The sequence below is a fragment of the Alosa pseudoharengus genome, unplaced genomic scaffold (genome assembly GCF_046254945.1).
Source record: "Alosa pseudoharengus isolate Yale_2024_CS ecotype anadromous, Long Island Sound unplaced genomic scaffold, YU_APseudo_1.1 YU_APseudo_1.1_scf_13, whole genome shotgun sequence".
Classification (NCBI taxonomy): Eukaryota; Metazoa; Chordata; class Actinopteri; order Clupeiformes; family Clupeidae; genus Alosa; species Alosa pseudoharengus.
In genome coordinates this window covers 19163079-19180037 of record NW_027468598.1, presented here as the reverse complement: position 1 = coordinate 19180037, position 16959 = coordinate 19163079, and the positions used below count along the sequence as shown (strand labels likewise).

The window sequence follows — 16959 nt, the reverse complement described above, 5'->3', positions numbered from 1 at the left end:
GGAGTATGTTCAAATTGATCATGTGCCATCAGTATAATTGTCATTCTTTCTGTTGCCAGTTGGTGGCGCTATGCCAAACATGCATGTTCAATGACCTGTGAAATTTAAAACATTTCAAGCCATGCATGGTGAATGACACATTTATTGTTTATGTGGAACGGTATTAAAATGAATAATTTCGTCATTTCGTCAAATTACAACATATCAAAAAAAGCTTCACAATTTAGAATCAGAAACATCTTGGCGTCATGTATACCAACTTTGACATTAATCGGATCAACCGTCTAGGACAGCCATCACCAAATGGCGGACCGCGGTCCGAGTCCGGACCGTGACGTGATCTTATCCAGACCCAGACCATAATAGCCTAATTTAGAGTTTCAAGTAAGATTTCAAAGCTGCGCTAAATGTTTCGTTGGTTATGATAACAGCATTTACTTCAGGAGCTTCAGGAACCATCATTTCGCTTGCTGCTACTCAGCCAGTGAAATCTGTGAATTCTGATAAAGTCGAGTCAGTGAGTAAAGTAGCCTACTATGGAGAAGAGACTGATAGCCTGAAACGAGCGAGGAGAGGAGACGGGCCGAGAAACAATTAGATAGATATCTAAGTTAACGATAAGTAAGTTATTTTCAAATCATCGATTGCTCAAAGAGGAGAAAGCTAGACAGCGAGAACAGAGCTTTATATAACGATACGGGGGCAATACCACGCAAAACTGTCACGTCCGTAACGCCAACTAAATATGGATGTGACAGTTTTGCGCGGAATTGCCCTGGACCTCTTCTATATATTCTGAGACAGGCGATTTTAAGCGCCAATTTGAAGCACCTCTACTAGACAAAGCGTATATTTTGAACAAGCATAGGGTAGGCTAGGCCCATTCAACAGTGAACTGAGACCACAGAATATTTTACGATTTAAGAAGGCAATATGATTGATCCACCACAATCTAGTTAAGCCTACATGCATTCACTGCCCAACAACGTGATATTCCTGGGTCAACATAAAAAAAAGCTAAAACAATTAAATTAAACTTGCTGATTAATGGGTTCAAGGAACCAGCTGTGGAATATCCATCCTTGTCTCAGCTCAAATTTTATTTTAAGTGCACGTTAAGATCTTAAAAATAGCCAAGGCTACTCAGTTTTTCTCCCCAATTAGGCTACTCTTATCTTGCCTTATTTCTCCTCATTTCGAATGTTGCCTTTTAGGCTACTTATTTTATTTCACATTAAACATTAGGCCTAGGCCTACAATCTTCTATTTCTTGAATTTCCCCTTGGGCAGGCTCGGACTGGTAATCTGTACAACCGGGCAAATGCCCGGTGGGCCGGTCCACATGTGGGCCGGTGACCTCCGGGATTTTTTTTTTTTAAAGTTATTTAGCCTATTTGCGGCCCGTAATGTAGACCTAGGCTTAGCCTATAAATGCAGTTGCATCCATTTGGATTTGGGGGTGACAGGTCAATCATTTTGGCCTCTTCATGACAGGTTCAGTGTGTGTTACGATCGCGCCCCCCTGCCCCACCCCTCAAGTGGATTTGTCCAAGCAGCCGCTTGGTTTGTGGGGAAATATAGCCTACGAGTCCATGCATGGTAGCCTATGGGCTGTATAAGTGCCCTCTGCTGGCTGGTCAACATAAAAAAAACTCCGGGTACCTACAATTTTCGCACAACTTGATGGAAAAGTGTAGCACAGGTTAAAGAAAACATATTCATGTTTTGGAACTTCAAAGTATTTCCCATATAGTAGCCTTTTAGCTCACAACGACAGTGAAAGTGGAACTTGAAAAGTGGAAGTCTCTCCACCAAGTGTTACATTAGATGCACAATCAATCGCGAGTCGATGCACGTAAAAAGTATCAACTGGTAGTCAACTGGTTAGTAACTAAGGTAGCCTAATTTTGCAAAATGTGCATCTCTCACATAATGGAACAAAAATGCATTGACCATGGCGACAAGCAGTCCTCCCGGAGTTGTGCCTTTTATCGTTACTTTCAGTTACAATAACTTCGTACACAGAGGAAATAAGCGAACAGCTACATGCAAGGTGCATGGCACCAGGATAAATTATGCCTATTCAACAATGTCTGATTTCGTCAGGCATCTCCAAACGTACCCAGATAGGTCAGTCACTTAGGCCTAGCATATATCGTCACAGGTTATGTACGGCTATGTATCTTGAAGTTCCAGTATGTGAGAGACTTGACGTGCCTTAATATCTCCAACCTCAAGTATGCAGCTAATAAGGAAATATAATTGTTATTTAATTAAACAAGGTGAACTTCTCCCCACTAAAAGATGCTACAAGGAAGGGAATTCAAACACACTCAACACCTTACCATCTATTGATGTCATTGTGGTTGAGATATCTGACATTTTTCTGTTAAAGATTGGCATGGAGACAATGGGACATGGTTGCCTTTGTCAGTGTCCTTATGTGAACTTGCACAGGTCAACTTGCTCATCTTTACTTGCGTACCACTTCACACCAGTGCTTCAGACCAGAGCTGATGCTTCAGCAATAGCAGTCACTGAAAAGCTGTAAGTGTTGAACACAGCTGTTCTCACATTAGCTGATTGTGATAAACATAAACCATTGTTGTCTAATTACCAATTATTCATTACACCTGTCTGTAGTATCTACTTTTTTTGTGTTTTTCACCTATAGTATTTTGCAGTATTTTTAAAATACAAAAATACACACCAATAAAGTATTTTGATACAAAATACAGAGCCATTTCCTTCAACCCAATAAAATACAAATGACAAAATACTATTTTGCATTTGAAACACATATTACATGTTTTAGAAATACTACCCATCCCTGGGAACAGGCAGATTACATCTTTATAGCTGGCCATATAATGACATACTTAGGTTAATACTGTATTTCACCAGTTAGGGCACAACAATGGCCAGTAGCTGCACTGTGTAGCCTATCTTGACATGTCTTTAAGTTTTGGGTTACAATATACAGGTAGTGGGCTCTCTGTTGATTTTAATGAGTAGGCCGAAGCCTAAAGTTACAGCATTTCTATCACAATTGACCAGACTTTGACCTTTTGTCTTCTTTTAACAAAATTCTGGCTATGATTGTTCCTTGTATTGCATCATGAGCCATCACTGCACCTATTGCATTCTACTGTTGTTAACCTTAAGCCTAGCTCAGTCATTATGTTGTACCACATCACCCTCCATTAGAAGTGCAATGAGCTGCATTGAGCATAATAAACTGCATTTAGAATTCAAAATCCATATTTCCAGATATTTTGGTAAAAGTAACTTAAAAGTAATACAATAGTAGTGTAATGCCTTACAATTCAGAGACAGTAATATTATAATGTAATGAATTACTTTGAAATGACAGTATTAAGTAATACATAATATATTACGATTTTGAAGTAACTTGCCCAACACTGATTAAACCACATGTCACTGCTTGACTGATGCGATCTGGGAAAACCCGTCGGATGTCGCGCTGTCACGTTTCGAGGAAATAGTAAAAATAGGTCGGTTGTCATTTATTTGGCAAAATTGTATTTTCATTAAATTATTATTATATAACATCTTGTCTATAAGTCCTGAAAATATCTAGGTGAAATTCACTAGTTTTATACATTAAAAATTGATTTATATTGGCCAAGCTGCCTGAAAGATCATCTACATTTGAAACCGCGAACGGCGGAGGTGCATAAAAAATCTCCCATAACTTGCTTTTGCCAGGCTATAAACACTAGGCTACAAAGACGGTTCACCAATCAAAGCCATAAAGTAACCACACGAATGAAATCATATCAATGCACATGTTCCCGCCATATATACATTGTAACACTGTGATATGTTTTGATAAACCTAACGTTAACGTTACGTGAGGATGTCAGTCTTGTGAGAGTCTACAGAGATGGCGGAGCTCAAGAAAAGGGAGTCTGAGGTAGCTGCTCACTTAAATGATGCTGCACGTCTCAATCTGCTAAATCCTGGCGATGCCACTGCCCTGAACGATGTGATCATGGATTATTTCACATCCAGAGATCCAAGAGATGACGAAGGATCGGATTGTAATGAATTTACTGAAGAAGAGGAGTCCGATGAAGGTAAGCTAGCCATGCTATTCTTAATGTAAGATAAGGTGCTTGCTATTTTGAAAGACCAGTGTAAGACTAGTTATCAAAAACCTACAAGGTAACGTTACGATTAAAACATCCAGAGACTGCACTAGTAATAAAACAACAATAAAACAATTTACTTAATTTTAAAATCCCCCTCTGGTAACTTATCTCCTTGTGTAACGTTATAACCGTGATGTAGGTTAGCTGCTAGTGCTATTCCTGACAGGCTAGAAAGTTCCCTGGAAGATCAGGGTTGTTCATTCAGAGTAACTTTATCCATTACGTTACCATGTTCCCGTTATACATTTCTTTTGAATGGCGACACGAAGGCTTAAAACTAAAACGTCAAGTTAAAGCAACAAACTATGGCTGGTTATGCATGTAAGTCCAGTTGACATGTGAGTTTAAAACGGAGACTTAACGTTAATGTTCGAGATGCAGACTGTAGCATTAACGTTAGCTGCTAGGTTAATACACTTGGTGATGTTCATGATTGCTCCATGCTAGTGACATTCAAGACTGTAGCCTTGCATTACTGACGGTGAAGACGGTTTCTTCACTCTGTGACATTATGCAATTGAAATGTAAGACATATAAATCTTATTTTGGGAATGAGAGATGTTGGATTGAGCCAGATCCGATAGCTTGTCAGCATGCTGTGCAAACCTGCACATAACATGTTCACTTTTTTATTAGTAGGCTACACCTTAACATAAAGTTAACTTGGTCGCACCTTGTCAAACAAAATAATCTAATCATGATGATGATGATGATAATTGTTTTGAGTAATAATAGTAGTACTACTATAGTAGTAGCCTACACATGTGTCTTATGGGCATAGACATATTGCAATGGTGAAATACTTGTGTGATAGATTCTCAATGTTGATTATTAATAATAATGTAGTTCAGCCTTTTTTATATAATACATGTATTACAGTTATTCATTCTTACTCATTTCAGGTGAGGACCATCCCACATCTATTATTGAAGATGTAGCAGAGATACTACCACCTGTTCCACATCAAGAAGAGAATGGTGATGTGCAAGAGTTTGTATGTGCATGCAAATACAATAACGGTCATCCATGTTCAACACGTTTCATGCAAGAGGAGTTGCAGATGATTCGTTACTGTTTCTTGGAAATGACAAGGGAAGAGCTAGATATCGCCATTTTAGCTAAACTCTCGTGTGGAATGCATCTTTCTCAGCTAACATCCCGCACCCATAAAAAAGAAAAGACAGTTCGGAAGTCCCAAAGAACTGATTTCTTTCACCATGGGGAGAAAATATGCAGGGATACGTTCAAATATCTCCATGGCATTGGGCAGGTCAAGCTAGATGCTCTTATTAAGCATTATAAGGAGCATGGTGTTACTCCTCGAATTCATGGCAACAAAAAGCGCCAGCCTCCTAATGCACTGAAGAAAGAGGACAATATGTATGTTGCACATTTCATTTTAAACTATGCTGAAACTCATGGCATGCATCTTCCAGGGAGGGTACCAGGCTTTTGGAGGAGTGATTTGAAACTTCTTCCAACTAACTGTACGAAGGTGAAGGTGTACTCTGATTACTGTGTGGCAGTTGCTGCAGCGAATCAGCGTGTGGTTTCTGTAGTTACGTTTCGCCGTATCTGGCGGGAAGTGGTGCCATTTGTTGTCACAATGCGGCCAGCAACTGACCTGTGTTGGACATGTCAAAAATATCAAAAACACATTAGTGAGGCTGCCAATAAGGCTGATTCAGAAAAGGTAGAGCTACATCGTCTGGCCACTGAACATCTGGAGAAGGCTAGAGTAGAACGTACACACTATCAGCAACTTTGTAAGGATTCAAAAGCAAACTTGCCTGCTGGGTTAGAGTTAGGTCCACACATTCCTTGTAGCTATGAGGGAATGGTACATTATAGCATGGACTTTGCACAACAGATTCACTACCCCAATGATCCCCTCCAACCAGGGCCGATGTATTTCAAAACACCACGTAAGTGTGGAGTTTTTGGTGTAGCATGTGAGGCCTTGCCAAAGCAGGTTACTTTCTTGTTGGATGAATGCATACAGACTGGTAAAGGTAGCAACTGTGTTATTAGCCTTTTACACTCATATCTTGAGAATTATGGACTGGGTGAAATGCACATGCACCTTCATGCAGATAACTGCGCGGGACAAAACAAGAACTCTTTTGTGATGTGGTATCTGATGTGGCGTGTCTTGACAGGTCGTCATGTGTCAATCAAAATGAGTTTCCTTCTTGCTGGGCACACAAAGTTTTCCTGTGACTGGTGCTTTGGGCTCTTTAAAAGAAATTTTAGGAGGAATAAGGTTGACTGCTTGGATGACATTGCCCAAGTAGTTCAAAACTCAAGTCCATCTGGAGTCAATGTACCATGTCTTTGTGGTAGAGAGGATGGCACTGTTCTTGTACCCATGTATGACTGGAGCACATTCTTGGGTACATACTTCAGAAAATTACCCACCATTAAAAGCTTTCATCATTTCTTATTCTGTCAGGGCTCCACATTAGTAACAATGAAAACATTTCTTAATAGTGAGGAAGTTTCCCAAGACTTGGGGAGAAATGGTGTCGACTTTGATGCACTTGACCCAAATGCTTTGCCTGATCAACTCCTCCCAAAGGGGCTTGATGCTAAAAGGCAACAGTATCTTTACAATGAGATAAGGGAATTTGTGACAAAGGACAAGCAGGACTTGGTTTGCCCCCTCCCTCAGGCTGTAACCATGAATGAGGATTAATTGAATACAAGAGTTGAATCTATAGTTAGTGTTGTTACTCAACTTTTCCATTTGAATTTACGATAAGTCATGATATATTGCATATTTTTATGTTTTCTGTATATATATATATATATAAGCTTACTGCATGTTTCAGATATTTTCTGCATAGTTATACTGCATATTTTTCTGGATATTTTTACTGCATGATTTGATGATATTCTATGTGTTGTTACCTCAACGTTTCCATTTGAATTCACAGTAAGTCATGATATACAGCATATTTCAGATATTTTCTGCATAGTTATACTGCATATTTTTATACTTTTCTGGATATTTTTACTGCATGATTTCATGATACTTTGAATGATAGCAAAACAATAATTACATCGAATATGTGTTGATACCTCAACTTTTACATTTTGAATTCACAATAAGTCATGATATACTGTATATTTCTGATATTTTCTGTAGTTATACTGCATATTCTTTATATTTTCTGCATATGTATACTGCATGATTTGATAATATACTGTATAATAACAGAATGATACTGACATTGTCTAATACATATATAATGTACAGTAACTTATAAAGAGAAAAAGAAACAAAAAAAGAAGAGGAAGAGTTACGTAAAACAAATTCAATTCATTGAATGTTGAATGAATAAATACATTCTTCATTTTTATCTAATTAATGAGTGTTGTGTGTTTGCTTGGTGCCAAATAAGTGTGTGCCATAATAGAGTAATTAAAATTTAACATGTGATATTCGATTGTGGTGATTCTATTTAGAATGTCCATCTTTAAAGCTGTTTTTCTCAAAATTCCATTTCATAAAACCATGTTACTAAGCTGACTTCAGATAATGATAACATTTGTTACAGACATGCTATGAAAAAAAGGAAAACAGATTTGAAAAGACATTTAAAGCAGCTTTAAGGTGGTATCAGAATCTTAAGTTGGTAAAATTTCACCATGTGATGGGTTTTCCCAGATCGCATCACAAAAAATATAGGGTACTGAACATGCATGGAGATCGTCATATTTGACAGAAATTATAATACTGATTATATAATAACCTATAGGTCCAAATCTAAATGTTTGGGTTCAGTTTATGAAGTGTTGCTACTGTGATACTGTGTGATACTGCATGATACTGTGTGTTTTATTTATGGGGGGGGGGGGGGGGGGTCAGGGGGGGATTTTGGTATCGGTGGGCTTGTGTGTGTATGTGGGGGGTTGTCGGTCCAGTAGTGGGCCGGTCCAGGAGAAAATTGCCAGGGCCGAATTTTGTTCCCAGTCCGACCCTGCCCTTGGGGATCAATAAAGTATCTATCTATCTATCTATCTACAACTAGGCTCCATCCATCCATCCTAATATTATACATACATACATATACATAGCCTAAACACACGTTAACCATTATGATGCTCCGGACCTTTGTTTGAGGAAATTTTCTGTAACTGGACCTCGCTGAAGATTAATTGAATACCCCTGGTCTAGGAGGAGTATGTTAAAATTGATCATGTCCACAACGCACAAAATCTCAATTACCTCACTTCCTGTGGGTGTGGCTAATGGCATGTTAATACAAAAGTTGATTGATTTTGGGAGTTACATACACCCACAAAATTTGGTGTGTGTATCTAAAACTATATGCCAACCACAAGTCACAGTGACATAAGGGGGTGCTATGGAGTTCCTGGGCAACGCCCAGTGCCAAGGCTTTTCCCCTGTGTATTTACGGTACCTCTTGACGTGTGTGCCAAATTTCATGCGTTTTCACCGATGGGAAGCACCTCTTTTGGCATCACAATTCATCACATTTTAGTCCGCACAAAATCCCAAAAACCTAATTTCCTGTTGGGCGTGGCTAATGCATTGTACATACGAAAGTTGTTCATCTTGGGGAGATACACACACCTACCAAATTTGGTGTGTCTAGCTGAAAGTATGTGCCAACCACTAGATCAATCACCTAGAGGGCGCTACTGAGTCCCTGGGCCACGCCTGGGGCCAAGCCTTTATGCCTGTGTAGCCATTGCGATACCAGATGTGTGTGTCAAATTCCAAGACTTTTCATCCATGTTAACCACCTCAAAAATAGCAAAAAGTTGAACAAATAATAATAATAATCTTTCCAAAAACAATAGGGCTTCGCACCTCTCTGTGCGCAAGGCCGTTCGCGCACCATCGGTGCTCGGGCCCTAATAATCAACAAAAGACAAAAACTGAGTTATACTACCTAAAAAGTTTAAGTAAGAATAGCTATTCGATTTTACAGTGCAAAGTGACTTTCCCAAAACTGAATGCATGTGAGATTCAACACATTCTTCCTGTTGTGTGACTGTGGAATTACTTTGAATTGCCATGAATTTAATTCCACTTCCTGTCATTCCAATTCCAATTCCAATTCAACTTCCTGTGGGGCGGAGCCAATTCAATTCAAATTCCAATTTGTGAATTGAATGGAGATCCATTCGAAAATTCTGAATTTTGCACAAGCCTGATGCTTTCATGAATTTGTATAATGGCAGGAACTGGTACCACCTGCCATGCACATTTAGTGTCCAATTTAACTAAACCATAAAACATGAAATAAAACAAACTCATGTTTTTCTTTCAAACACAATGCTATTATGTTGGTGACATTTTGCCACAGCAATGAATTTATCCAACAAAATCATGTAAGATCAATGTGAACCACCTAAGTACTGAACCAGTAAGGCAAATGGGATGCCTTGGTGTCACCATTTCACTGTGTTCCCATTAACTTTTGCAAGAACTCTGAGATAATCACACAGCTAACAGTGTTGGCAAAAGTTTTCACAAGTTTTCTTAATTAAGCAATGAGAGGCCGTAGGTAACGCTGATTCTACAACAGCTAAGGGGTGTTGTTAGGCACGACGCGCTAACGTGATCGTGTTATACAGGTGCCATGTACTGATAGTAGGCATTCAGATGTACTAAGTATTGCAACATCAATGTTAAAGGAAGATAACTTTGATATTTAAGACTTGAAGATGAAGTCTTAAAATGAAACATGCTGAATATGTTGTGCTACAGTTACTTTAAGTATTCAGAAGCATTCATTGAGGTTGAAAACATTTGCCATGGAACCACTGATACTTTGTGCATGCTCAATACCTCATGGTGGGAACAAAGCATGGTTCAACTCAAACCATAACATAAGATATCTCTGCTATAAATTCTACTGGTCACTAAGCATAATCCTCTTTCTAAAACTGATAGTTCCGATCCTTGATTGTGATTGGCTGAATCGCGTTCAATGCCGTTGTAAAATCCACTAGCTAAAACCCCCCTTAGCTGTTGTAGAATCAGCATAACCTACGGACTCGAGTGGCGTATTGCTTTTCTAAAACTGTTGCTATAAATACCTGGCAAAGTTTCATAAAGTAAAGGCAAAGCAACGAGAAATGTAACGATTTATTCATAGATAATCATTCTTCCGCCAAGAAATATATTTCCTCTATCTAAATGGTTGCCAAACAACGTTGAGACGCAGCTACTTTAACTTTTGTATCAAGTTATGGTAGCGCAGTAATATAGAACGGAATGCAGTCTACTCTTACATTAGACATTATTTTAAAAAGAAAGTATTCTTGCCAAGTCTGTAAGGTAGAACCTTTGCTTTGTTCTAAAAGCATATGCTTATGGCACCCATGATAAAACACGCTTGAACACTCAGGTGAGGCCTGATAACAGAAAAAAAACATAAATTATTGGAAATAGATGAACTAATAAAGTGTTAAATGACTTACCCAAACACTATAAAAATCACGGCAAGAATGGCTAGATTATTTTTCAGATGGTACATGTTTCTGTTGCTGATGGCAAGACGATCACTTGGCTCTTAAGGAATCAAAATGATATAGTTTAGATAAATTAGGGCTGTCGCAGAGGAGGTCAACTGGGATGACTCAAGCCACACCTCCTTTTGTTCTGCCCATCCAATGAAATCTTGGCTAACCTCTCGGTGCCTTTTCTTGATATGCAGTATGTGTGAGGTTGGCAGGTTGGCACCAGCTATTTGAATGTTCAAACACTGTTTGAAGGGCAGGGGCAAAAAAACACTACATTTGACAGCTTTGTTCAGGAACATATTACATTCAGACAAAATAAGATAAGATCTTTGGACACACTTATAAAAACAATAAGGGTATGTAGGTATACAGTGATTACAGAAAAGTTTGATGTGCATGCTCTATGTCTGCTATGTCTGTAAATGATTTCATGCAGGTATGGTGTGGTATATGGGTGCAATTCTTTATTGAAATCATCTAAGTAAATCATCTTGGAAATTATCAAAGTATCCAACCCATCCAACTTGTTTTAGTGTTCAGTTTGAAACCCAACGTCTATGACCGTGTGGAGGTACATTAGTGCCTAAAGCATCTTGCACATCTGGCAAGGCACAATTGATCGATGTATACAGGTTTTGAGCATCATATACTGCCAGGCAATAATGCCAGGCAATGGGAAGACCAGGGAAGATCAGGGAAGAAATATTTCAGGAAAACAATGCCAAAATGAATTCTGCACATATTTAAACAGTATTTCTCCATAGAGGAAGAGTCCAGACCTGTCGAATTAGGTGCATCATGGAGTGAAAAAGATGATTAAGAATATACTGGTGAACAGTAATGGGACGACATTTCATTCTCAAAACTCTAGCAACTGGTCACCTTAGTTCCTAAACATTTACAGAATGTTGTTAAATGAAGGGGTGAAGCAGCACAGTAGTAAACATTCCTTGTCCCAACTTTTTTGAAAGTATATATATTAAAATAAAATAAAAATAATATATGGGTCATTCTACAATTCAGGGTACATTTCAAGTGTAGAAAGAAACCAAAAAAAATGTTTTTATAATTAAACTTTTTTATAGTCATAGAACACACTTCAAAATTAACATGACAAGTATTTGCTGAGCTTAAACCTGCAAGACCTCAAGTATTTATTTGAAAACAATTATGTAATAACAGAAAAATCTGTCAACTCTGTTAGAGACAAACTCAGTAAATTATACATATTTAGTAGTGTTGCGCAGGTAAGCTTGATCGGAAAATATTGCGGGTGCAGGCGGGGCGGGTCAAAAATTGACAAAGCACTTCTTCTCACAAAGTTCTTACTTAGTTATTAATAATGTAGGCTACATAACATTAAGTGCAACAAACCTTCTTGCAATCTCTTAACTGCATAAAACAGGTTAAGATATGATTAGTCTACGACTACAAGACCTTCCATCTTCTCTTCCCCTCTCCCTCTTACACAGGCAAGTGACAGAGGGTGGCAGAGGCATCAAACAGGATCGTCTATACAGATGCATTTTTCTTAAATCGTGGATGCATGTGTAGTCTGACCAGTGTTAAATGGGAATGACTAGAATTCTAGGAATAATACCCCAGAGGTAGATAACAGTTGAGAATATAAAAACATTATTTATTTCACGTATTTCATGGAGAACAGTTTGAGAGCACATGCAACATTTAGTAAGCCTTCCCCACAGTTAGCTAAATCAACCACAGCTTTTAATCATCCACTTTTTGAGACAGAGCAGTGGGGTTACAACCAAAACTAAAAAACGCAATTCCAGGGAATTACCAGTGCATGAAAATGCAAAACATATGGTGTGAAATATATTGTTAAAACAGATGATGTGCTAATTGGCAACCAACATGATAGTATGATATTAATATAGTTGGAATGACTGAACTAGGTAGATGAGGTTTAATATAGTTGGAATGACTGGACAGTTAAATAGGTGGATAGTTTAAATGGTTAAATTATTTGCTAGGTAGATGAGGTTTAATAGTTGTAATGACTGAACTAGGTAGATGAGGTTTAATATAGTTGGAATGACTGAACAGTTAAATAGGTGGATAGTTTAAAAGGTTAAATTATTTGCTAGGTAGATGAGGTTTAATAGTTGGAATGACTGAACTAGGTAGATGAGGTTTAATATAGTTGGAATGACTGAATAGTTAAATAGGTGGATAGTTTAAAAGGTTAAATTATTTGCGAGGTAGATCAGGTTTAATATAGTTGGAATGACTGAACTAGGTAGATGAGGTTTAATATAGTTGGAATGACTGAACTAGGTAGATGAGGTTTAATATAGTTTGAATGACTGAACAGTTAAATAGGTGGATAGTTTAAAAGGTTAAATTATTTGCTAGGTAGATCAGGTTTAATATAGTTGGAATGACTGAACTAGGTAGATGAAGTTTAATATAGTTGGAATGACTGAACAGTTAAATAGGTAGATGAGGTTTAATATAGTTGGAATGACTGAACAGTTAAATAGGTGGATAGTTTAAAAGGTTAAATTATTTGCTAGGTAGCCTAGGTGAGGTTTAATATAGTTGGAATGACTGAACAGTTAAATAGGTGGATAGTTTAAATAGTTAAATTATTTGCTATAGATGAGGTTTAATATAGTTGGAATGACTGAACAGTTAAATAGGTGGATAGTTTAAATGGTTAAATTATGTTGTGGACAGAGTAAACAGTTGAACATGATGTGTAGACTTAAGAGAATGAGACTGTATGCTTAAAGCCTGAGAAACTGACAGTTGATGCAGGTGGCCTAGCCACCTGGCCTAGGATTCTAATTGCTTATCACCCGGAGAGAAGAAATACTCTTTTCTGATTGGCTGGCGGGGTGGCCTTTCATTCTGAATCACAGGACACCGTTCCATATCAATGCTTATGAATAGTAACTATAACAAATAGTAGGACTACGGTTGCAGGCTTCGCAACAATGGAATCTATCTATAAAGCAAGAAGCGTCTGTGTGTCTCTGTCTGTCTGTCTGTCTGTCTGTCTGTGGCAAGCAGGGCTCTGGCAGAGCTGGATCAGTGTAGGTTACACAGGTAAAAACGTAACATGTCTGACCTCAACAGTAAAGTGAACTCCGCGGATTTTGCAACAACACGCCAAGACACACAGGTATGCAGTGGCTCTTCAAAATGACGTAAAAAATGATGTGCAATAAACGGACACTTCGAATAGCCCAGGCTACTTTGGACTGTCTTTAGACTTTGAATAAGCAAACGACATTTCCAACTGGAAGGTCTTAAATTGAAACGAGCGATAATGGTCCCGAATTAAAGAACATCTCAGAATGCCACACATGCAAAGCATAACCAGCGACAAGCAACGAGTGGCAGACAGTGATGCTATATGAATAGCCCAGGCTACTTTGTAATGTCTTTAGACTTTGAATAAGCAAACGACAGTTCCAACTGCAAGGTCTTAAATTGAAACGAGCGATGACGGTCCCGAATTAAAGAACGTCTCAGAATGCCACACAAGCAAAGCGTAACCAGCGACAAGCAACGAGTGGCAGACAGAGTGTGATGTCACTTATAGGCCACCAGAGACTGTTTTTGAGTCACACCGTTGCAAATTTCATATTATGCCACCATTCCACAAAATGGTTTGTTTTCTCCATCATCAAGTTATTCAATAGGCTAAGCATATAGCCTTGACTCAAAACAGCTGTTAGGATTATGTAATTTTCATTTGTAAAAAATGTCACATGTAGCCATGCTTAAATTCTGCTCACTTCACATTTATTATATTATTATATTATCTGTAGGCCTATTCATTATTGAATGCTTACCTGGAATTATGTTTTTCCCTATTCTATTTTCCAAGCAGGCCTACCTGCAGGCATGTAATTGGGCTACAGGAATAGCATGTTTGAACGGGCACTGCACTAGTCAACTGTAATCAAGCTAACTGTCCATGCTATCGGAAGTTGTACAACAAGCTGAACTTCTTTTTAAACTAAACCGTGTGTTTTCTTTGCTTTACAGTGGCAACCGGGTGATAGGCCACTGTACCTTCGAGGTGTGTCCAGTTATACGGAATTAGTGGACTCGGGCGGAGGCCCGCTGCGTGTCGGGGAGTTTTTTGTCACTCGCCCTCGTCCATTAATTCCGTACAACAGGACACCTCGGCGATGAGGTTTAATATAGTTGGAATGACTGAACAGTTAAATAGGTGGATAGTTTAAATGATTTGCTAGATAAATGAGGTTTAATATAGTTGGAATGACTGAACAGTTAAATAGGTGGATAGTTTAAATGATTTGCTAGATAAATGAGGTTTAATATAGTTGGAATGACTGAACAGTTAAATAGGTGGATAGTTTAAATGGTTAAATTATGTTGTGGACAGAGGAAACAGTTGAACAAGATGTGTAATCTTATTAAGAGAATGAGACTGTATGCTTAAAGGTCCAGTATGTAGGAAATAATGGAAAATAAACTGTAACCATTCCAAAAATGATCACCATATGTTGTCAGAGAGTAAGGAAACACGATGAATTGAAGTAATGGCTTATTTGACAACATTACTGTAACCTGTAAAACCCTGTAAAACCCATGAAAAAAATGGAGTTACGGGGCGGAATCTCTTGGAATTTTCGTTTATGTTTTGAACAATTAATTCTAGAATAGCATATTAATAATGGGCTAGGGCGTCCTCCTATTTGGGTTGCCAAATTAGCAAAGGCCAACTGTCAACAGCTGTCAGTTGTAGTCATGAACAAGTAGGCCTAGTCTACAAGAGGCAGATTAAACTTTTTTTTTTTATCAGATCTACTTCAAAAAGAGTATTTCTTCTCTCCGGGTGATAAATGTAAATATCCGTCTTCTTACATGCGTAAGTCATAAGAGAAACAAACCACATAGGAACTGGAATAGAAACACTGCATTGTTAAAGTATATCAATTATGCAAAGTGAGGGGGTTACAAAGATTAATGGTAGTGGTGGTAGTTAGAGTTGTCATATTGTAAAAAGACATTTACCTCCCTTTTGCTCTTCACAGCAACACATCAAGACCTCCACTCCAGAGGAGAATCCAGGCAACCGGCCTGTATAGTAAGTCGACTCTTTTGATCCCGTGAGGGAAATTTGGTCTTTGCATTTATCCTAATCCGTGAATTAGTGAAACACACTCAGTACACAGTGAACACACAGTGAGGTGAAGCACACACTAATCCCGGCGCAGTGAGCTGCCTGCAACAACAGCGGCGCTCGGGGAGCAGTGAGGGGTTAGGTGCCTTGCTCAAGGCCACTTCAGCCGTGCCTACTGGTCGGGGTTCGAACCGGCAACCCTCCTTTTTTTGAGCACAGGGATTAAAGTGAAAAAAAATCGTTTGACTGAACTTTTTTCAGGCCATAAGTCATACGTTCTTCATATATACCTATAGAGATAGCACCCCTTTTGCGGTCGCGACCTATTGGTTTTTAATGTACAAAAAGATGCAAACAGCAAAGTAAAGGGAGTATTCGCCTTATTCACACGACGGCCATTGTTTAAACCAAAACGAGGCTACAGGGTACACTTACTATATAATTAATGCCACCTACAGGCAGTGTTGGGCAAGTTACTTCAAAATCGTCAAAGTAATTTGTTACATTATAATATTACTGTCTCTGAATTGTAAGGCATTACACTACTATTGTATTACTTTTAAGTTACTTTTACCAAAATATCTAGAAATATGGATTTGGAATTCTAAATGCAGTTTATTATGCTCAATGCAGCTCATTGCACTTCTAATGGAGGGCGATGTGGTATAACATAATGACTAAGCTAGGCTTAAGGCTAACAACAGTAGAATGCAATAGGCGCAGTGATGGCTCACGATGCAATACAAGGAACAATCATAGCCAGAATTTTGTTAAAAGCAGACAAAAGGTCGAAGTCTGGTCAATTGTGATAGAAATGCTGTAACTTTAGGCTTAGGCCTACTCATTAAAATCAACAGAGAGCCCACTACCTGTATATTTAGGGCCCGAGCACCGAAGGGCGCAAGGCCCTATTGTTTTTGTAAGGATTATTATTAGGGCCCGAGCACCGAAGGGCGCAAGGCCCTATTGTTTTTGTAAGGATTATTATTATTAGGGCCCGAGCACCGACTCGGTGCGAAGCCCTATTGTTTTTGGAAAGATTATTAGGGCCCGAGCACCCGAAGGGCGCAAGGCCCTATTGTTTTTGTAAGGATTATTAGGGCCCGAGCACCGAAGGGCGCAAGGCCCTATTGTTTTTGTAAGGATTATTATTATTAT

The 16959-nt window shown here is 38.6% G+C and overlaps 1 protein-coding gene across 1 annotated transcript in view; it reads right to left on the bottom strand.

The window, feature by feature from the left end:
* The window catches only part of LOC143121791 (globoside alpha-1,3-N-acetylgalactosaminyltransferase 1-like), a 52323-nt gene extending 41518 nt beyond the window's left edge, over positions 1-10805 (bottom strand). Inside the window, exon 1 of the mRNA XM_076282382.1 lies at positions 10635-10805. Within this exon, the coding sequence (XP_076138497.1) occupies positions 10635-10690 (56 nt within the window). The 5' untranslated portion in view covers positions 10691-10805. The remainder of the gene's footprint in view (positions 1-10634) is intronic.
* Between the last annotated feature and the right edge of the window lie 6154 nt (positions 10806-16959).